Genomic DNA, 23,180 nt, shown 5'->3' with positions numbered 1-23,180 from the left:
TTAATTTAAATTATTAAAATAATATAAATATTATATTATATAAATATATTTTTAATTGATTTCAAAAATAATTTTTTATTAAAATAATTTTAATAAGAAAATAATATTCTTAAATATAATTACTTATCTTGTATTATTTAATTTATATAAGATATTTTTAGGTGAACATTTTTTTTAATCTGAATTTTGTCTCATAATATATTTGCATTAATAAAACGATTAAAACTTTTAATATTATTAAAATAATATTTTTTTATCAAAAAATTAAAAAAAATTTAATATTATTAAAATAATATTTTGTTATTAAAAGTTAAAAGGAAATAGAAAAAATGTGAAATTTACTGGCAACATGACCATAACAAAAATAATTGTCCCTCATCTTAAGTTTTTCCTTACACAAGTATAATTGTTTAAGTATTTTATTTATAATGTATTATAATGTTCTTCTATAAATAAATTGTTAAATAAAAATTATTATTATTTTTTAAAAAATTTAATGACACAAACAAATAAATTATATTTAGTAACATAATAATATTAAAATTTTTAATTTTTTACTAAAACAAATATATTATTAGACAAAATTTGAATTTAAAAAAATTTTCACCTACAACATGTCTTATATAAATTAAATAATACAAGATAAGTAATTATATTTAATATTATTATTTTCTTATTAAAAAATTATTTTTAAAATCAATTAAAAATATATTTATATAATATAATATTTGTATTATTTTAATAATTTAAATTAAATTAAAAATCTAAACATACAAATTAATTTTTTGAAAAAAAAAGTCCTTACGAAGGTGGGGTGTCCAAACCCGACTTCCCAGATGTATATTAAGAAATTTTCCAGAAACATGTGCAGTTTGGGAAAAGATAGGAAAAAAAATATGTAGTTTGAAAAAAAAATCACAAATGATTATAATGTTTAAGTATGTGAGTTAGGAGAATAAGTGAAAATACATGAGTTTGTGAGAGCATGTGTGTGCATTTATTAACATGTCATTAGAGTATGAGGGACCTGTTACTTATAATATGAAGAGGGAGTTGCTGAAGGTCCTTATTGATAGGAACTGCTACGGTGACGTAACAATTCTTGCAAATAGTTACTGACTTATAGATAATAACCAGTAGATAAAAATGACTTATAGATAATGTTACAGATAACTTAAATATAATTACTAATAAATAATTGTATTATTTATAATGTGTAACTTTGAATATCTGTCAAGAGATGAGAAGATGACAATATTCAGAAGATTATAAATAAACTGGGTGTTATCATATGTGCTCTTTTATGTCAAGATTGATGTGGAGAATTGACATATCATATCATGTATATTTTGTGGACTTTGACACTACAATTATTATATCCAAATGCAATTCTAATTAGTCCCCTACCACTTTTGTTGGATTTCGGTGACTAATTTAAGATTGTTATCTTTCTCACACCTCAGCCAAATTTCCAGAGCGCACGTTGCCGATGTGCCGCGTGACATTTGTTGTAAAACCTGGCAGTCTTGGTAAAGATGTGGTTGAGAATATGTGAATGTGTAGCATCTTGATCTTGCTTGCTTTGTCTTAACGAAGGTTTATGATTATGCTGACTTGACTGTGGTGAAGGCTCGTCCACTTTGGCTTTTGCACCCAGTCAGTGACTCAGCCACACGCCACAAACACACATGGCCACGTTCTATTTGGGATTGGAGATCGCAACCCCAATCTAGAAAACTTATAATGAATTTTTTTCCAATAAATATACCTTCACTTTCTCTTTCCTGTTTTTTCCCATCTACACTACTTATTCTTAATATACATTATTTGAGATTTTCTCTTTTTTTATATTTTTTTAAATTTAAAATATTATAAAATATAAATATTATATTATATAATTTTTTAATTGATTTTAAAATTACTTATTTATTAAATTAAATTTTATAATTTTTTTTAGGTGAGATTTTGAATGGGACGTGAGGCCAATTTCTTTCATATCGTGTTCAAAATTATTGTTTTAACTTTAGATAAAAAGTAATCATTTTGTTCTCATCGTTTTCTCTCCGAGCGGGTCTGATTTAAAGAATGAAAAATAGAAAAGATAAAAATAAAACATAAATTTTGAATTAAAGTAAAATATAAAATATGTGGATCCTAAAAAAATGTAAATTGAATTTTTTTTCCAATATAATTTTTCTCTTCAAAAAGAAAATACACCCCCAATGTAAGTTTGCCGCTCTGATGACCTGTCACATTACGGAATTTATCTTGTGTTTTTAGTTAGATATTTCAAAAGGCTCATATATCTTTCATTACTTATTTAATATGAATTAATGTCATTTTAATTGATATTATTATGTATTTTAATAGAATTAATTTGCAATATTTCCTATTAATTACTTCAAACTTTTATATGGAAGAAGATTTACCGAGTCATCATTTGCATATCCTCTTTCGAGCCTTCCTCTTCCCACGTGAATTCTTGAGTTAGCCTAAAAAACAAGATTTGTCAATTCTGTTGTCCCATAATTATTTTTGGGAAGAGTATGTTATATTGGGAGACTTGTACATCAAGCGGATAAGTTTTTTAAGACAATGTAAATTTACATGTTTTATTATTTTTATTTGGAGCTTGATGTGTATGGAGAAATCATTGTTAGAAGGAGACAACTCATATACCATTACCAATGTTTGCTCAGAAGAGTTAAAAAAAATTTAGTAATCAACTGAGATACTTTTTTGCAATCACATGCGCAGCAAAAAAACATCATTTTTAAAATTTTATTATATATATTGTGTACTATAAAAGAATTGTTTAAATAATATAAATCTAGCAAGTTTAATGTATTCAACCATAATTATTAGCACATTTGTTAAGTGAACTTCACTTGAAAAATTTACAGCTGTTGATCAAAATTCTAACTTGACAATTGTCATTGATTTGATTTAATGAAGTGGAGGATTAATGATTTTATATTTTTTTCTTACCGATAATTAGTTTTAAGAAACATATTTCAGGTTTATTGAAATCTTAAAAGTGTTATACATATATAAATACTATAATAGAAACATTGAATATTAAATTACACTTATTCTCAACTTTATTTATTTTTAAAGTTAGTTATATTAAAATATATTTCATGACTAATAATAATTAAAAGAAATGAATTTGTAAATATGTAGATAAACTTTAAAGAATTTATAATATTTTATTTTAGTTAATGATAAAAGATATAAATTATTAATATAAATAATAATTTATGATAAAATATCTTTGACCATATAATTACTGTTTTAATGTAATAATCAAAAATAGAAATTAATAAATAATTTACTATGTATAGATATCAGCATATTTTGTTTTTTTAATTTAATTTTATTCGAATATTAAATAGTATCATAGATGTTATAACATGTGTGTGTATATATATTAGAACCTATTTTAAATTTTATTTAATTTTTAACATATATTTCATACAAATAATAATTAAAAATAATAGTTTTATAAATACGTAATTAAATTTAAAATAATTTATAATATCTTATTTTACTTAGTATATAATTTTTTGTTCTTATGAATTCAAATTTTAATAATAATAATAATAGAATTCTTTCATAACAATAAAGTATGAGATATTATGATTTTTTATTTATAAATTCAAATAATAAAGAATACTATATATTCATTACGTATAAGAAATATAAATTAGTCGTAAAATACGCAATAGTGAGTTATAACTATTAATAACTTTGCCTTTTTTAATTCATTTACAATGAGAAAAAATTAGTAACATATGAAACTTAGCATATAATAATATTAAAAAAAATTAGTAACACATAAATAATAATTCTTATAATTAAATTATAAGATATAAATTTGAATCATATACTTATTCTTATATATAAGTAATAATAACAATTATAGATAAATCTCATTACAATGATAGTAATCTCATATACCATAATTCTTGTAAACAAAAAATAATAAAATAATTAATTAATTTAAATAATTTAACTTTTTTAATCGAAACACAAAGTAAAATAGGAAGATAGAATATGCATTATAAATGTAAAATATTTGTACATTAACATCTAATGAAATATAAGCACTTATCAGAGGTATTATTTTACTTTCAAATTGACCGACATGATAATGATAAAAAGAAGATTAATTAGATATCAAATAAAAAATTACAAATAATTTCAGGTTATAAAAAAAAATATAACCATTTAATCACATCAAATTAATCATAAAAAAAATTTATTTTAAATTACAATAACTTTTTAAAAAAAGTTTACTCTGCACCATAAAAAAAGTTTCACTCATCTATGTCAAAACATCAATTCCCTCAATCCCTCACTACTACAGAAGCTGGATTCTACATTGATTAAATAACACATATAATTAACAACTGTCGTTGTAGCAAATGACATAAGAAGGTATTGCACATTTCACGATGGTTGCCTAGAACCGTCTTAGAAAGTATTTAATTCTATGACGATCCTTATCACGTGACTGTCATAGAATATATTGTATTTTAAGATGGTCCTTGATACACGACCGTCATGGAATACAATATATTCTACGACGGTCTTCTCAAATAGAATGCAATATTTTTTTTGATTTTTTTTTAATTGGAGTTTTTTTTTTGTTTGATATTTACAATAGTTCAAATCATGTTTTTCTTATATGAAACTCATAATAATTTGGAAAGTGTATACCATTTTTCTGGTGGAAATAAATTGTTATATAAACACATAATAATTTTTAATGCTGAAAAAAGAAAATAAGTATATCATCACTGCAGTATTTGTTACGCAACATATTTTGGGATTTAATTAGCTTAATTGTCTCCCAAATAAGCATCTTTTTTGAAATTTGGAGTACCATCAGCCTGAAAATACAAAATTTAAAATACAAAAATTAATCCATTTTTATCAAAAGTTATTATCAAATTCCAGAATGCAAATGTATCAAAATTAAAATAACAAAGATATAGCTACGATCTGGATTAAATTTTCAACCTAAATAAAGATGTGCCATATTATTCTTCATTAAATTTTCAATGTAATAAATTATTCTTTGGCAACCCAACGAATGTGAAAAATCATACTGTTGCAATTTTCATGCAACTTAAATTGAAATTCAATAACTATAGCAGTACAAGTTAAAAGGTTATTAACCACAATTATTTCAATAACGTATACTAATTTTTATATACATTTCCCATCACTTAAACTAAACATAAAATACATATCATATAAGTCTAAAATGTTCTCTATATGAAAAAGTGAATAAAAATGGCTACATGAAACCAAAAATAAATCAATATAAGGCTCTTGCAGATTATGTATGACTAACCTGGGGTATAAAACTTGGGAAACTTTTTTTGATGATTTGTTGATTGAGACTTTGTTTCTGATGATTTGTTGGAAAATGTAAAGTCCCCATCCTTGCAGACTGGTATATATTGTGGCTTTGGAAGGCTATAAAGGTGACCCAGAACCATGCATATACTTCATCAATCCCAGAGTTCTCCCCATCAAATGCCATCCACCACGGTGGGTTCTCAGGAATGGGTACTTGGAACCTGCTCTTAAATCGAACACACAATGTAGTCCTCAAACTACATGAGAAAAGAGAGTTGAGGACGCATAAAGCCATGAATCAGAAAGCATCAGGTGAATACAAAACCACAGCCAAAAATACTAGTGCATTGCAGTTGGGCAAGTGATACTAAATAGTAAACAAATTTTTTACCGCACTACAAATTATGCTAGGTTCCAATGTTTGTCATACAAGATTATAAGAAGCATCATGTGTTTGCTAATAATTATGAGATCAATAGTTCCAACAGCTTAATAAGGTATGATACCCTTCAAAACATATGCTCATTTGATACAACTACAACATGAATAAAACATGGCATACAGTATGAACATGCACAAAAATACCAACAAGCAGCATAAAAAAGAAATAATATCATTTGCTCTTGAACTTATCATTAGCCAGATTCCAAGCTTGTTGCCTTAATTCTGGAGGTGTTTTGGAGGTAGCAAGGTAATTAGATATGAACTTATGAGGATGTTCAACATGACAAATGAATCTCATTTCTTTCAAAATATGTCTTTATGTTATGCTCAACTCCATTTTCAAATCAACATTTTTATGTTCATGAACAAAGAAAATAGAAAACATTAAAATAACTTAGATTTGAAACAAGAGTCATAGCATGAAACTACTACAACTATATGCATTTAGTGCTCAAATCACGATATACTATCACAAAAAATGTGGAAGCTATTTGTAGTTGATTCCACTTTTAAGCAAGTCTGAACTTGAGATGTGGCAACAAACATGAAAGTAGTATGTTTGGGTACTATAGGCAAAGAAAGGTGAGAATGAGAAGCTTCTGACCTTGGAATACAAGTCTAAATGCTCCATGGGAAAACTCTCCCTCCTGCATTCCATCCTGTGACAAAAAATTAATTACTTGTCTAGCATTTCTATGGTTTTCCTCCAGTTTTGAAGCCTACCACACAACTTGTAGCAACTTTCTACAAAGAGATGTTGTTAGCATAGTAATTCACGAAACGCAAAGAGAGAAAGAAGAGAAAATAATATATCACAACATAATAATGACCTTGACATTGAACCGTGCAAATGACTTCTTACAATAGAAACGATGAAATAAAACCTGCCCAGTAGCCATGACAGCTTGTGGCCTGTCACATAATTAAGGTAACAACAATTTGGCCCAAACATGGTAATTTAAAATGAAAATGATCACAATCAGAAGGATACAATCTAAGAAAAATTCCACTTTCTTGGATGAGATCACAACCATACATTCTAAGGGTGGTCTCAGTGGCTTCATCTATGCCATCTTTTTTAGAAGGTGAATTTGCTAGTTGCTCATCTGTGAGGTAGAACATGTCAATTGTTGTGTAGATCATCCCTTTAGCCTTTACCCTAACATAAGAGGGCACAGTTTTGGTCATGAAATTTGAAAACTCTGTTGCCAAAACTTAAAAGTGAATCAAGAGATTAACAGGATGGGAGCATTACACGATTACAGTAATGTTTTTAAAACTGGACCGGTTGTTAGACGAGTGCCCAGTTGACCATGGCCAATTGGTGATAAAAACTAGTATATACTTTTAAACAACTAGCATGCAAAATTAGATAAAAATATGAACTACACATAAAAACAAGTCCAAAACTAACACAATATTTTGAACTTGTACCACATCATCATCTCCCACAATATATTCAATATTCTGAACTAACTCGTTGTGATTGATTCATAATTGAATTGTTAATAAACAAGAAAATTCTACTAAATTTGTCGAGCATATGGAGTTATGTCAAACTATCCACAACTTGTTGCCGATAGTCTAAGCCAATCAGATGAAACATTGGGCATTCCACTGGATTCTCATAAGCAAGAAGGGACATAAAACCCTAAATCAAAGGCAACTTTATGTTTACTTCAACCTTAAAAGCACACTCATGTATCAATAAATTGTTAGCAAAAGGTAAACATACTTCTATTTTTTCCATATATTTCTGCTCCTTCACACTAAAAAGACTCAACTTGGTATGAGCAAACTCCAAAGCTTATGCCCTGTCAATAACATGAGATTCTATAAAAGCAAGAACTTTGTAACATGCTCTCTTGGAAGTAAAATTAATCTCATCTTAACATTCCTTAGAGCAAACAAGGTCTACAAAATGAAGGCTTAGAAGATCAAACAACAAATCGTTATTGTTCTCCAAAATATCTTGTGTCGGTTGCCCTTTGAGCTCAATAGCCTTAAGTACATTTCCCTCTAATGTATGGTGGAAGATTCCTAAAGATGAATGGAATTTATCCATCAAGGAGGCCTTACTACCTATAATATGCTCCAATTACAAACAGTTTAGATTTATGAAGCAATCCCCAGCATCCTCTACAAGTAGAGAGGAGCGGAGAAATATTAAAAAGTCAAGAGAATGCAACAAGATATGTTAATTCAAAGGTATGCAAGAAAACAATATATTTGACAAAACTCAGACAACATTGTCAAAAATCGATAAATGTTTCAAGTGGCATTAAGAGCAAAAATTGATTCAACACCCTTCAATTTGAGGTCCGGTAATCCAATGCTCAAGTTTATATGATACAAATCTCTCAACAATGACAACCAAGCAGGGTTTGAAGTACACAAGCAAATAAAATATGACATTCACAAGCAACCAAAGGTCTTCAATCCACCTTTTAAACTGAAATACAACAATAAAAACCTACTTTTTCTTTTTTCCATGTTCTCCAAATGATCTGCAGGCTGCTTCATCCCAGTGCAAGAAATAAATGACTTTGATGACTCTTTGTAGCAATTATGTATAAGGTATGACAAAATGATGTTGTTCGCATCTTTTTCATTTATAGCCTATACAGAAATTAGCACCAAAAGTTATAGACAAGAGAAATAATAAAAGTATATAACCCAAAATTCATAATTGTCCACACACAAAAACCAATAAAGCACCTAATAGTAACCACATATACAACAGTTCTGTTAGATGTAGCAATGCTGCATGAGCTCAAATTCAGTTTTTTTTCTCTAAGAAAAAACAAGTTAAAAAAACACAGCTAAGAAGGAACTGCTTAAAACAAGTATCGGCAACAAGTTATTAGACTATTATTGGCAGTAACCAAATGAGCGGTTATGTCGAGCTTATGGAGTAAGTAATCGTCTGAAAGCATTTCTACCATCCTCGTCCAGAGCAGGATGACCAGGAAATGTTTGAGGCAGATCCTGCGCAAACAAGCAATAATAAAGGACTACTAAGAAGAAACTTGTTTAAAGAGTCATACCAATAATATCACTGTATTTAGAACAATAAGGGTCAAATATCAAAAGTAAATAGCTTTTCATAGATGATAATGATAACATACAAGCTCCTTAGATTAGGGGGCAAAGTAAATGGAATAGGTCCTTCAATTGAAACAGAAAGCTTCATGAGCTTTCTAGCAAAAATACTACCGGTCAAGGGGACCATAAACTCCATCCTGAGGAAGCAGCTCAATTAACTTATCTCTCCTTTTTGGATCAGCACCCTGAATTGATAAAAGTAGAAAACACAATAGTTCTATACATGAAGATTAAACAACAATGTGAAATGTCATTGCTTACTAGTTCCTCTAGTCAGTTCATTCATGGTCTACATTGGTCTAAGTCCAAAGCAGCAGAGTTATAACCATTCAATAGCTGCATAAATTTGGTTATAGAGACAACAAACCATGAACTAATGTAATGTTGATATAAAAAATCGGCAAAAAAAATGCAATGGAAACATTATCATTGTCAACATGAAAATGAAGGTTACAATATAAGTAATACTAACGCAAATGTAAATGACTGCTAAAATTATTCCAAACTCATCATAATTGTTTGTAATGAAATGATTGTACAATGAAAATGTTTAGTTTCAAAGAAACATGTTTGTATGTTATCTAAATTTTTCTAACTTTGAAGTTCTTAATCTGGAGAAAATATCCCGCCTATTTGTTGCAGTGTTGTCATGGACTCTTTGCTGAGCAGTGTTCCATCACAAAACCACTGGAAATACATTCATATCAAATGACTTATGTACATAAACACATTGGAATTAGTGAGCTGAAACGATAGTAACAACTAAAATATGTTATAGTAAACATACCCTATTCTATTCATTCTTCAAACCGTCGCTGACTATGCACTAGATCCAATGCATGACATAATATCCACACTCGTAGCCTCTGGTTTGAACATGACTCTACATGTAATATGTTCACTTAAGGTAGTTATTTCAAACAAACACACATCAGTAATTGGAGATCGCTATATTAATTTAATATAATGACATACCTTTGGTACAATCCACCGAGGCACAGGTTGCTATGCCTTTCCTTCAAAAGTAATGCTTAATGTTTTCATTGCACTATTTTAAAAATGACATTAACGTATATAATGAAATAATCATTGTTAGTATATCGTACAATTGCAAAGTATCAATTGACTTATAATGTTATAACTAACCTGTTCACTATAGTCTTGATGTTAACATCAGGCTTGTTATGCAAAGAACAAAACCAAACAACAATATTGTCCCGTGGACATAGAACAACAAGTTGCCAATGTGCCCTGAAGACGAAAAACATTAGTTAGGCAACAATAGTTCACATAATATCCACATTGTACAACATGAATTCAACTTACTGATTTAGGTAAGGTCCCAAGTACACTTCTCGTTGTGATTTCTTGACCCATGTTTCAATGTAATGTTGATAATCTTCACGTTTGTTCTTTGCATTGTGAATACACTGAGGTTCAAGGAAACCATATAGTGATCCATAACCTATGCTTGTTTCAAACATTTAACAAATTTTGTTAATGGTATAATTTAACCAACTTACATCTACAGTTAACAAATGGAACACCTAATAAACCAAATTAACTTACATCAGCCACAACTATAGTATGGATATGTTCAAACACTTGTCACCTAAAATAATCTCACTAACATCTGCGTGTGTGATGAAAAAGTCATCTTTGACATTAGCTATCCCAAATTTCGCCCCATCCCACACCAACTCAATTGGCTTTTGGTAAATTTCAAACAAGTTCTTGACCAACTCTCCCAATGGATCAACTGCAACCACTACATTGTCCATCTCAGCAGATTTAACCGGTATGGGCAGACGTTTTTTTGGATCCTACATGGTTAACAAAAAATAAGGAATTACGCTAACAAACAATGAGTGAGGTGATTAAAATTACTATTCATAGACAAAACTAAATACCTCATCAGATATGGGTTTCACAAGATGTGTTGGCCACCCCACGAAAGTGCCAACAGCCTCCCTGACAAACTTAATTTCTGATGTCGGGAAAGGGACGTGAGCATCACCGTGGTAAACTTTGACAACACTCACCCTAACCACATCATCTGCATAAGGGACGTTGTGTATGGTGGCCGAAGTGTCATACACTTTTCTCAATGCCACTAGTTGAGTAGACTGCTTAGCTACTACATACAGGCCCATGGAATTAGTGTGCAGATCAAAAGTATCTTTACCTAATGGATTTGTGTTAGGTTCTGCATAACTCCCCTTCGTGCTTACCCTTGGAGCTAATACTTGTATATCTAGTGGCTGAAGTGGGGGTGGGTGTTGTGATGCAATTTGGGATAACTCCAATTTGATGGCTTATTTCAACTCTTGTTTAATTGTCTCCAAAGTGCATTGGTTTTCCTCTTCTACCTTCCTCCTCCACGATTCTTCTTGAATCTTGTTTTCTTCTTCAACTTCTTTCCTCCATTCTTCCTTTAAGTTATCGATGATTTCAGCCAATTGTTGTTGCATGATCGATATAGAGGAAGTGGTGGAGCCACGTGAGGCCTGACCAAACTACTGGCTGATTGTCACACCTGTCCCCACCACCCAGACACGACCTGGATGCTCTGGTCAGCCAATTGTCATGTTCAATATATCCTCATGACTACAAGGAACAAAGCTGCCCTATGTGGCCTGCTCTTCTAAAGAGTCCTGTTAACAACACAACATCAATTCACAAGGCAACAAAGATTTTTATTATATAGTTAATTAGTTCCCACTGTCAAACACCGAGGTAATTACTCACAATTTTGTCAGATATTTCTTGGGCGGCTGTAGAGGTCATTTGGCTATATCGCTTTGTGCAGGCTATCTTCCACTTCACATGTCTAGAAATGGGGGACAGTGAGTCCACACTCACTGACGAATTTTCAGTAAATTTTGCTTGGTGTTCTCGTGTCTTCCTTTTTTCGTCCATCAATTTTTTTTCAAGCAGGTTGTAACCTCCACGAGACAACAAGTGTAGACAGTCATTGTATTTTTTAATCTCCTAGGCCTTTTTTCATATTCCCATACAAAAAATGGCACATTTTGAAGGATTAGAAAAAACAAATATGTTAACAAATTCACAAGCTGCATAGAGAACTAGGTAGTAAAATAAACCTGCCAATTAGGGGTTTGGTGGCTTTTTGCAAATTCGGCCCAAGTTGCTACATCAATACCATACTTAACAGAAGGATCATCTTTTGCTTGACCTTCATTGTTAGAATAAACATATTTTTTTGTCAGGGAGGACTTAAATTGCCTCCATCGAGTAACGACCGTTGACATCACCTTCTGTTTCGCATTGTCACCCTCGGGGATGTTAAATTTACCCTCCAAAACAAAATTTTTAAGTAACAATTAATGACATATAATATTTTGTTAAATTATTAAATGAAATATATACAAATGTCAACTTAAATAAGGACTTACCAAAATGTCACCCCATATGAGATTCTTTAAAGTTTCTGGTACAACATTCCAATTGGAGTGGACAATAGGAATTTTCTCTCGTGCTACAACTCCCAGATATCTATGAAACTTCTCTTTATGAGGGCCTAACCCTGTCCCAGTGGCTGGATTGACATTAACTTGGGTCGTAGCTGATCCAAACTTCAGACAGTCAACCTTTTTAGCCGAGTGGATTGTCTAGTCCTCTTAGACGGACCATCCGAAGGAATATCTAAATATGGAGGGGAGGTTGGGGGTGTCGTCATGAGTGTACACAATTGAAACAAATAAAATTAACACAACACGTCAGTTATATAAACATAAATGTCATCATCATCATAAATGTGAACATGCCAGTAATATAAACAGAAATGTCAATTATATAAACAAATAAAATCTACATTAAGTTGAAAATATTAAAATACATAAATGTATTACAATTATGCGATATGTGATATACATTAATTACTGGTAAAAACATAAGCAGCTACATATGAATATTCTCCCATAAACCTTCATCATGATCAATTCGATTTGCATGTACAACATCATCCTAATCTTCACCATTTATGAAGGGCATTTGTTGATAAAAACATGGCATCTCGCTCACATCAATTGATGAACCACCAATATGGTTACTGATAGAAATTTTTCTCCCCTGTAGAACCACTGACTATCTCGAGTCGCACAGATCTTCGACATAAAACATTTGTCTAGCTTGCACTGCCATGATGAATGGGTCGTATTGTAACCACCCTTGTGCAGGTCTACTAAAGTAAATCCCAGTTTGTCTTGGCGTACTCCGGTATTTCCATTAACCCATTGACACTTGAACACATGCACTCTAAATTCACCGTAATCAAGCTCCCAGATATCTTCAATGACTCCATAGTAAGGCATGAACGCGTGAATCAGATTATTATCAGAAACACTACAAAAGTAATCTGACTGATCGTCAACACTAACCCCACTGTTCTACATGGTACTTTTTGCATCTTGAGACTTTGTGTAGAAAGAATAGCCATTGATATCATATCTTTGCCAGGTGGGAACATTTAGATTTAAACCAACAATTAACAATCTTAGTGTCTTCGAAACACTATCATCAACAAAGATTGTGTGTCTAAACTAGTTAATGAAAGTTCTATTGTGTTCTTGCAACAACCTCATCTTGTTAATTTTTGGGTGCGTATCTAAGACATGTTTTTTGTGACAATCTATGTCCTGGATGACCTCTGCTGTGTTGTTTAGTACATATAAATGAGCATGTGATAGTTGTTGCCGATCCATCGTTACAACATTAAATCCTCGTGTACCCCTACCTTAAGTCGTGGAGTCATGACGACTTTGAGGAACCCTGACTGGTGATGCATTATTTATATACTCTGAGCAAAATTCAATTGCTTCTTCAGCAACGTATCTTTCAACAATGCTTGCTTCTAGTCAATATTGATTCTTTGTATATCCTTTCAATACCTTCATGTAGCGCTCAACCGGATACATCTAGTGTAAATAAACAGGCCCACACAACCGAATCTCACGAACTAGATGAACAATTAAGTGAATCATGATGTCAAAAAATAAGGGGGGGGGGAATACATCTCCAATTCACATAAGATAATCAAAGTTTCATTCTCCAAATTATCCAATTTTTGTGGGTCAATAATCTTGCTACAAATAACATTAAAGAAAAACACAAGCGAGTGATGGCAACCCTAACTTTTTCAGGCAAGATCCCACGAGCGGCCCCTGACAAAAGTTGTTGTATTAATACGTGACAATCATGAGATTTAAGACCAACCAATTTCAAATCCTTAATTGACACAAGGCTCTTGATATTTGAAGAGTATCCTTGTGAACCTTTCACATTTTTAGACAATGACAAAAACTTTTTTTCTCTGGCATTGACATTGTGTGACATGCTGGGGGCAAATACGTTCGATCACCTTGTGAAACTGGATGTAGCTAATGTCGTATACCCATGAGAACCAAATCTTGACGATATTTCAAACCATACTTTGGCTTACCCTTAATGTTAAGAAGGGTTCCAATCAAACTATCACACACATTTTTCTCCACATGCATAACGTCCAGACAATGTCAAACATCTAGATCGCACCAATAAGGGACATCAAAGAATATGTACCTTTTCTTCCAAATGTTCTTCGTAGACGCATCCTTTTTTTGTGTCTTACTAAACATAGTTACAATGTCTTTCACCCAGTCATAAACATCATGTCCACCTAATGGTTGAGGCACAGTTTCAATCTCATTATCTCCATTAAATGCTTTCTTTAGTCGCCGATATGGGTGATTAGGTCTCAAAAATATTTTGTGCCTTGTATATATTGTCTTCTTCCCATGTGTTAGTTGAATGCAACAAGTATTTTTTTTCACAAATAGGACATGTGTGGTGTCCTTTGACACTATATCCGCTTAAATTCCCATAAGTCGGAAAGTCATTAACGGTGCAAAATATCATTGCATGTAACCTGAAGGTGTCTTGAACATATGCATCATAAACATCAACCCTGTCTACCCACAGTTTTCTCAAGTCTTCAATCAACGGACTCAGATAAACATCAATATCATTTCCTGACTGTTTTGGACCCGCTATCATCATAGAAAACATTAGGTATTTTCACTTCATGCACAACGAAGGAGGAAGGTTGTAAATTATTAACAAAACCGTCCATAACTATGATTGGTGGTCAAGTTAACAAAAGGATTCATTCCATCTGAAGCATGACCAAGCCTTAGGTTTCTTGGATCCTGTCCAAATTGTGGATACAATCGATCAATTGTCTTTCATTATGGAGAATCAGCGGGATGTCAGAGCAACCCATCCATTATTCTTCCATCTGCATGCCACCTTAAATTTTTTGCATCATATGCGCTAGCAAAACATCTCTTAAACCTTGGTATTATTGGCAAATACCAACAAACCTTTGTTGGACGACTGTTGCTTGTGGATGCACCATCACTGCATTCCATGTCATTGACTTTGTAGCATGATACCCCACATGTCGAGCAGTTACGCATTTCCACAAACTCATTTTTGTATAGAATACATTCATTAGCACATGCATGGATTTTTTGGTACTCCATACCGACGAGACATAATATCTTCTTTGCCTCGTAGTGACTCTTCGGTAAAATGTTATCTTCAGGAAGCATATTCTTCAATAACACAAGCAACTTAGTGAAGCTTTGGTCACTCCACCCAAATATGGCCTTTAAGTTCACCAAACCTAGCACAACTAATAACCGAGTGAAGGTTGTGCACCCCACATACAATGGCTTCTTCGAATCTGTTTCTAAATTTTCATAATAATGCACATGAGCATCCTGAAAACCCTATTGGCCAAGATCACATATCATGTCTTCCATCTGATCTTCGGTTTGTACATTAATCGGGTCAGGTTGAGAGGTTGTTGGAACGTGTGGCAATTCACCATGCCATATCCAATTTGTGTAACTCAGACTAAACCCGTCACATATAAGATGTGATCTAATGTCATTCAACGACTGATGTCTCCCATTCACACATTTAACACATGGGCAAAAATATTTTGCAGCTAAAGCAGGTGCATTTCATTTAGCAAATTGCAAAAAATCTTCAACCCCCTTTTCATAAACTTCGCTTATGCGAGGTACTTTAATCCAACTTCTCTTATCCTCTTCTGTCCTTCTCAATAACAAACTATAAACATCCATAACAATAAAACAATAATAAACATAAGGCACACCTGGACAAAAACAAAAAGAAAACATCAAAAGGCAATAAACTCACCTGATATATTTTTCTAGTAGTGATATTATTGTCACGAGTTAATTTGATGTCCAAGAAACATTCATAGTTTGCAGGATCAAGGTCAACCTTCAAGAAACAAAAAAGAAAGAATAAAATTATTTTCTTGGAGTTGCAAAATGCTAAGCTTTCTCTTACTTCCATGGAGATAAAACTGAAAAAGGAAGCTACCACTACCAGTGTCGGTACAGTTTTCATAGGCTACCTCTACGCAGCACACAGCTATACCTTCTTCCTATCACTCAATTTGCCTTCCAACCAATCAAACACGTCTTCACAATCCAAATCAAGTTTCTTCTGCTACATTGTTATCCCCCTTCAACATTATTTATATCAACAAATGATAGCAAATCTGAGCACCCAGTTAAGAGAAAAAGAAAAGGAACAAAAATGAGTAAAGAAGAGAGTACTACAACACTAAAACTGATAAAAAAAAATTAAAATAGTCAGATAAGATTTTAACACTACTAGAAAGAAAATCTGCACGCAACTAGCTAGTTGGAATTAAGAATCTAAATATATAAGCACAATTGTCCGCATTGCATTTTGTTTGAAAATTCGTATAATATTTACACGAACACATACTCAACAACCTTAACAGAAGATCTAGGATTTTTTTCTTTTTCCTATAATTGCGAGGGAAAAGAAAAAAAGAAAATGAGTTGTGTGTAGAGGCTAATCTAGTGATGATAGTAATAGAAGTCAGGGATCCCTGAAGCAGCCCAAAGTTTATCATTGAAGGCAGCTTGCATATGGTGGGGTATGGAGGGTGTTCGACATAGGGTGCACATTCTCATATCGTACCCCATCCAATGGTCCAGACACCTTTTGTGGAATATGTGGCGGTAGTTCGTCAACCATCTGATCTCGTCCTCTCCCTCAAACTCATACAGGCACACTGCGCAACTCTCTACTGCCTCCACCGCCATCTCCATCTCTGAGAACTTCACCACCGGCAGGATTTCCCTCATCAGCACCACCGACACCGCCCTCTTCGGCCTTGTAATGTTGGATTCAAAGAAATCCTGAAAGCCCATGTAGCACAAGAGGATTGTGATAAGTCTCATGATGAACCCCAATACCGATAGCACCTGTAGAAACACATTGGCCATCACCAATTCCATAGATGGAGGTGTTAAATAGATGGGAACTTGGGAGGTGTGGAAATACCAATAATGGGTGTAGATCCGCTCCCCGACGATGGCGCTGGCGTGCATCCACTTCTCATGGACCTCCGTCAGACCAGTGGCATGAAACCCTCTCCCATTGGCTAGTGGCGGGATCGAGGACCTCTACCCAGTTGGCGGAGTGGGACCAGGTGTCAGCGACGCAGCTGCCGAGGACATAGATCTTACCGTGGAGGACTTCCGCGGTGGCAAATTCACGGCCAACGTGCATGGAGGAACCCTGGAGCCAACGGTTGAAGTGGCAGTCGAGGAGCCAGACGTTGGGGGAGGGGACGTCGTGGATGGAGCCGCCGAGGACGTAGATGGTGTAGCCGAGGACGGCGTAGGCGGAGTCGATGGCGAGGGAGGGGATCGGGGGAAGGGGAGTGAGGAGGGGGTTATTAGGGTTTATGCGGTGGAGCGTGAAGCATTGGAGGAGAGAGGAGTCGCGTTAGAGTGAAAGGGGAAACCTAAAGGGGGAGTAAAGAGGGAGAGGGGAAGTCTAAGAGTTAGAGGACGAGTGGAGAGAGAAATGGAATTTTAAAAATAATGGAAAATATTCTAGATCGGTTTTTACAAAACATTCTTAGAATGATAGTCTTCTAAGGCAGTTTTATAAAAATGTCCTACAATAACAGTTTTCTAAGGCGGATTTCATAAAACTGTCGTAAAACTTTTGCATTTATTTACGAAAATACCATCGTGTATTCTTTCTAAGTTGGTTATTCATCGACTAATGTAAAATCAATGTCGTAAAAAACCATTTTTATAGTAGTGTCTTAATTTTGTGGCAAACTTCGCACAAACAAAAGCACTTTTTTTTTCTTTAAGAAAAAAAAACAATTTTAGTTTGATCACCTCTAACGAAGATGCTAGGATAGGACCACCCTTTGAGGTCATTTTTTATACTTAGAATAAGCTAAGCTCATTGAGAGTAAGGTCTCTAACACCATTGCAATGAATCTAGCTAGCTTATACCCCCTATCTACACATGCCAATTCTATGTTCTCTACTTATTTTCCATGATGATATATTAAACTAATTAAAGTTTAGTGACCATACTTAGATAATTTTTCATGTAGAGTATCCAAATTCCAAAGTATATATGGCATGCAAACAAATAAGACAAAGTGTGAAAGGAAAACGGAAAGAGAACAAAATTCTACGTTGCCCAAAAAGGAAAAGTAAATCATTGTTGAGCAGAGCATTCGAACTAAAAGAAAATTGAAGTTAAAACTCAAATTAATACTACATAGGATTCCAACAAAAAGAAAAGCCATTTTTTTACATAGTTTGGCAAGATTCCATAAACTGGGATACCCAATATGCTAATTTGTAATACTGTGTGACACTGATATCTTTTTTGGATGTTCCTATTTTTTTTATATTTATTCTTCATTGAGTAATGGCTATTCCTATTTCTTTTTATTTATTCTTCATTGAGTAAAGGTCCCTACTGTGAATAATATGATGGAGGTAAATAACAGAGAAATTTATACCAATGGACTAGAGGTGTCAAAATGGGTTAGTTGGCCCACATGGTTGACCCATCACAGGTTAAGATTTAAATGGATCGAATCAGTCCAGTTTACTTTTAAATGAACCACAAAAATGTCAATATGGCCCAGCCTACCATGGGTTGGTGGTTAACTCACAAAATTTTTATAATAAAAAAATCCCAAAATAAAATTTTAAAAAATTAAAAACATTTTTTTCTATTTTTTTAAGTGACATTTTTTCAAACAGACATTCAAATGATTTAAATAAAAATACAAATAATATACAAATGTTTTAAATAACCATTTAAGCATCTAATATAATCATGAAAATAGTCATTCAAATCAAATATCTCAATTCTCAAATACATAAAATACCTTTCAAAAGTCTTAAATCCAAACGTTAGTCTTAATCATAGTTTAACAACATTAAATACCAAATTGTCAAGACAAAATACACAATCTATTATTAATTTATTAGTTATTACTTAGGTGGGTTTCATAGGACAACCCGGTTCAAATCCACCCAATTTGTGAGTTAAGTGAGTTGGGTTTGTTTTCTCTCAATACTATAAAACTTGTATTTTTTTTTTTTTTTGCCCAACCCGGTCCGGACCCTTGGGGAGTCAGGTTGGCTCACCAAGTTTGGGCTCATTTTGGCACCCCTACAATGGACCATGAGCAACCATGAGTTTGATACCACATCTCACTTATATAGTGTTCAATCTTCTTATTCCTATGCATAAACTCATCCCTGCAGGAAGACTTTCAATATAAGGAATTTCTATGTCCATGAACAATCACATAAGTGAACTTGATACTACACCTTAATCCAAAACCTTACGGCTCAGACTTACAAGTCTTATCCTTAATTATATGGTGTCTAATATTCTCATTCTTACCTGATGTAAGACTTCATCTCATACTTGTCTTTCAACACTCTTCGTTTTTTCCCCTTGTAGTTTGATTTGGATTGCAACAGATTTAAATCATGTCTTTCATATGTTCATTGCTTTGGAGGTTGGAGAGAAATCGGAGAAAACTTATGGATAACATGAAAGTGTCCTGTAATTAGCACTAATATCAATAATTAAGATTAGTAATGAATTGAACCAAGTCAAATATAGTTCAAGATTGAACTCAATAATTGATTCTCTAAATTTGATTCACAAATTAAATGAGTTAAACTTGAGTTATGTATAATTTTAGTAGATTAACTTATGAACCAATTTTTTTAATTAATTTCATATTATTTTTTATGAAATAAATAAAAATAAAACATTTATAATTTTAATCAAATTTAGTTATTTACAAGTTTGAATTGAATTGAGATTGAGTCAAAAAAATATATTTATATTAAACTTGAGTTAAATTTTGAAGTGACTTCGTGATTATAGTTAAGATAAATTAAATCTGATTAAATTTAACTTATTTTTAATCATATGAATAATATTCATTAATTTTAGAAATTAAAGTCGTTTTCCTATTATAAAAATAATTATTTCAATTAATTAAATAAAATACATGAATTATTATAATTTTTTATTTGTTCATAATTTTTATAGATAAAAAATAATATATGCCGACCTTTTACGGGAAAGCATCTGGGCCCATGAATGCAACTTTGATTATCTACTTTACCTTTTGTATGGAGTTCTCAAAAAGTATAATTATTGCTCATGTCAATTGGAGTTTTCAATGTTATCGTAATCAAGTCTTCCAAGGACCTTGGGGGATCAATTTTACATAGTGAGACAACCTATGACATTAGGAGAAGTCCATTTGTTGTTATTGATGAAAATGTCACAACATAAAAGAGCATCTCCAAGTAGTTTCTTAAAAAATTTCTTTAAGTGAAGAAATTAAATTTTATAAATTTTTTCTATTAAAGTAAATTTACGTGATAGAAAAAAAAATTTAAAAAATAATATTGATTAGTATTAAAAAATAATATTTATCTAAGATATAATAACACTATAATTAAATCATAATTAACTGAAAATAAAAAAAATATAAAGTGTGAGTTTCTTAAAGTTTTTTAAAATTTTTTATCATTGAAACAAAATTATGTATGAATTCTTAAAATAACATGATACTGGAAACTACAAAAAATACCGTAAAAATTATAAAAAATAACTTAAAAAACCTACTTAAAAAATTTCTATTAAAAATACTCTAAACATCCGGGGAAAGTTACGTTCGAAACCACATATATATCATGGTCTGAAATATTTTTAGTTTTCAAAATACAACTATACAAGTTAGCTCGGATAACGGGTGAAAAGTGCTGCAAGACAAAATATAATGTGGAATTGAGGGAAAGATTCAGCTAGATGAAAAAAAAATAGAAAGCATCTCTCAAGTCTCAACTATCTTTGATTTTTGGTTTTCAAAATACTTTTTAGCAATAGTGTGAAATTGGTTTTAATAACAGTTTTTAAAACCAAAAAGTCAGAAGAGAATATAAAATGCCCAAAATATATCCTTTTATATTATTTTACACTTATTAATTAATCTTATTAAATACTTTCAATTCGACGAACTAGTTTATAAACTTTTAGGTTTTTAGATATTATTTTTTAGCTTATAAGTTTTTGCCTAACTAATAAATTTTCAACTTATTTATAAACTAATTTCATCAAGCATATCCTAAAGTAATAAAAAAAATATCTAGAATCTCATTTTAATATTTATATTCTAGGCATTCTAATGCTTCTATTTATATAGACATTTAAGACTATTAATTTTCTTAAGCCTTCACTCTTCCCACTCTTTTTCATATTCACTTTCATTTAAATATTTTTTTTGTCTTTAAAATTCAAATACGCTCATGATATTCATATGATGTATCCCCTCGGGATTTTTTAATATCAACTCAACAGTTTAATAAATTGTAATTGAATATTAGAAACTAATTTTTTAGTGGGCATCAAATAGAAGGTAAAAATGCGATGTTAACTACATAGGAAAATTATAAGATACCAAAAGATTTATTAGTTGATTGACCAATATGTTAATATGTTAGTTGTTGTAAATATCATGAAATCTAAGTTTGATTATTATAGATTTATAATAAAAATGTGATTGCAACTACGTACGAAAAGTATAAGATACCAAAGAGTTTATTAGTTGATTGAGCAATATAGGTGGTGGTAAATATTACGAAGTTTGATTATTATAATTTATAATAAAAATGTGATTGTAACTACATATAGAAAAAGTATAAGATATCTAGGGATTTATTAGGTAATTGAACATGAATTATTATAAATATTTTAGTATCATTATTTTAGATTTATAAATAAATAAATAAGAAAAATTATAAGTTAATTAAATCAAGTGAAGGTTACCGTCGTAGTCTTTAAAATTGAATTGAATTACGGTTGACTCCAAAAAATTAAATCATTTTAAAACGGTGAGAACTTAGTCCAAAATTAGTGAAAACTAATACCAAAAATCGATTTGAACTGTTATTTTTAAAATATACATTTTTTTAAAAAAATATAATCTAAATATTTTTATACAAATAAAAAAAATCTTGATAATTTACAATTTTTAAAATATAAGGATTACAAATATGTAAAAATTATTTTATCAATTCTTATTAATTATTTCTTATAAAACTTATAATTTTTTTATTTTATATTAATTTATTATTAATTATATCTTGATTTCTTATACTTTTATATAGTATTAATTTTCATTTTCTCTTTTATATTCTAGATAGAACTTTCTAGTTAATGGACATTATTGTATTTTATTAATTTAAACCTTTGTATTAAGGTATATTTAATTTAGACTTTTTTATATATTGAATGTTAAGGACCTATAAAATGTTTTACTTTAGTTTGGTATTATAAAGTTTTGATATTATATTTATTTAATATTATCTTATGTATTACTTAATTAATAGTTGAAACTTGTTTCAAGCATGAATTCCTAAACGCCAGTCATCCGATTTTTTTTTATAATTGAATGGTTGTGATTCCTTCTCCTTTTTTTCTCTTTTTATTTACCCTCTAATTCTTCTCTTCTCGTTCTCTACTGATGTTGCCTCAGACTCCATCATCTCCATCTTTGTTGACAATGAACCCTTCATCAAGTTCGACCAACAAACACAAAAGTAAGTATTGAAAAACCAAAACACTTATTATGGCATTTAGAGGAATGAAATCAAGATTCAAAGTGAATGAATGAGACCAAGAATTTCAAACAAAATCAATTCAAGAATCAAGAAGGGTAATCAAAGAAACAAATGTAAAAAAAAAAAGGCAATCAAGAAGTGAATGAAAGTGAAGATCCAAAAATTACAAAACCTAATGAAGTAATGAAAAACCCAAATCGGGAACAAAAA

At 31.3% G+C, this 23,180-nt stretch overlaps 1 protein-coding gene and 1 pseudogene across 1 annotated transcript; both read right to left on the bottom strand.

The window, feature by feature from the left end:
- Positions 1-5,357: 5,357 nt before the first annotated feature.
- LOC114391462 lies at positions 5,358-6,957 on the bottom strand (annotated as a pseudogene).
- Positions 6,958-16,844: 9,887 nt separating this feature from the next.
- On the bottom strand, positions 16,845-17,276 carry LOC114391461 (probable E3 ubiquitin-protein ligase RHA1A). Its single transcript, XM_028352473.1, has one exon. The coding sequence runs from the start codon at positions 17,274-17,276 to the stop codon at positions 16,845-16,847; it is 432 nt and encodes a 143-aa protein (XP_028208274.1).
- Between the last annotated feature and the right edge of the window lie 5,904 nt (positions 17,277-23,180).

Source organism: Glycine soja, chromosome 17 (assembly GCF_004193775.1).
Source record: "Glycine soja cultivar W05 chromosome 17, ASM419377v2, whole genome shotgun sequence".
NCBI classification, from domain to species: Eukaryota; Viridiplantae; Streptophyta; class Magnoliopsida; order Fabales; family Fabaceae; genus Glycine; species Glycine soja.
The sequence above is the reverse complement of the archived record's forward strand: the minus strand, read 5'-3'. Positions and strand labels throughout refer to the sequence as shown.

Coding starts and splice junctions, on each gene's coding strand:
- LOC114391461 (XM_028352473.1), bottom strand. CDS start 17,276: ATGGCCAATGTGTTTCTACAGGTGCTATCGGTATTGGGGTTCATCATG.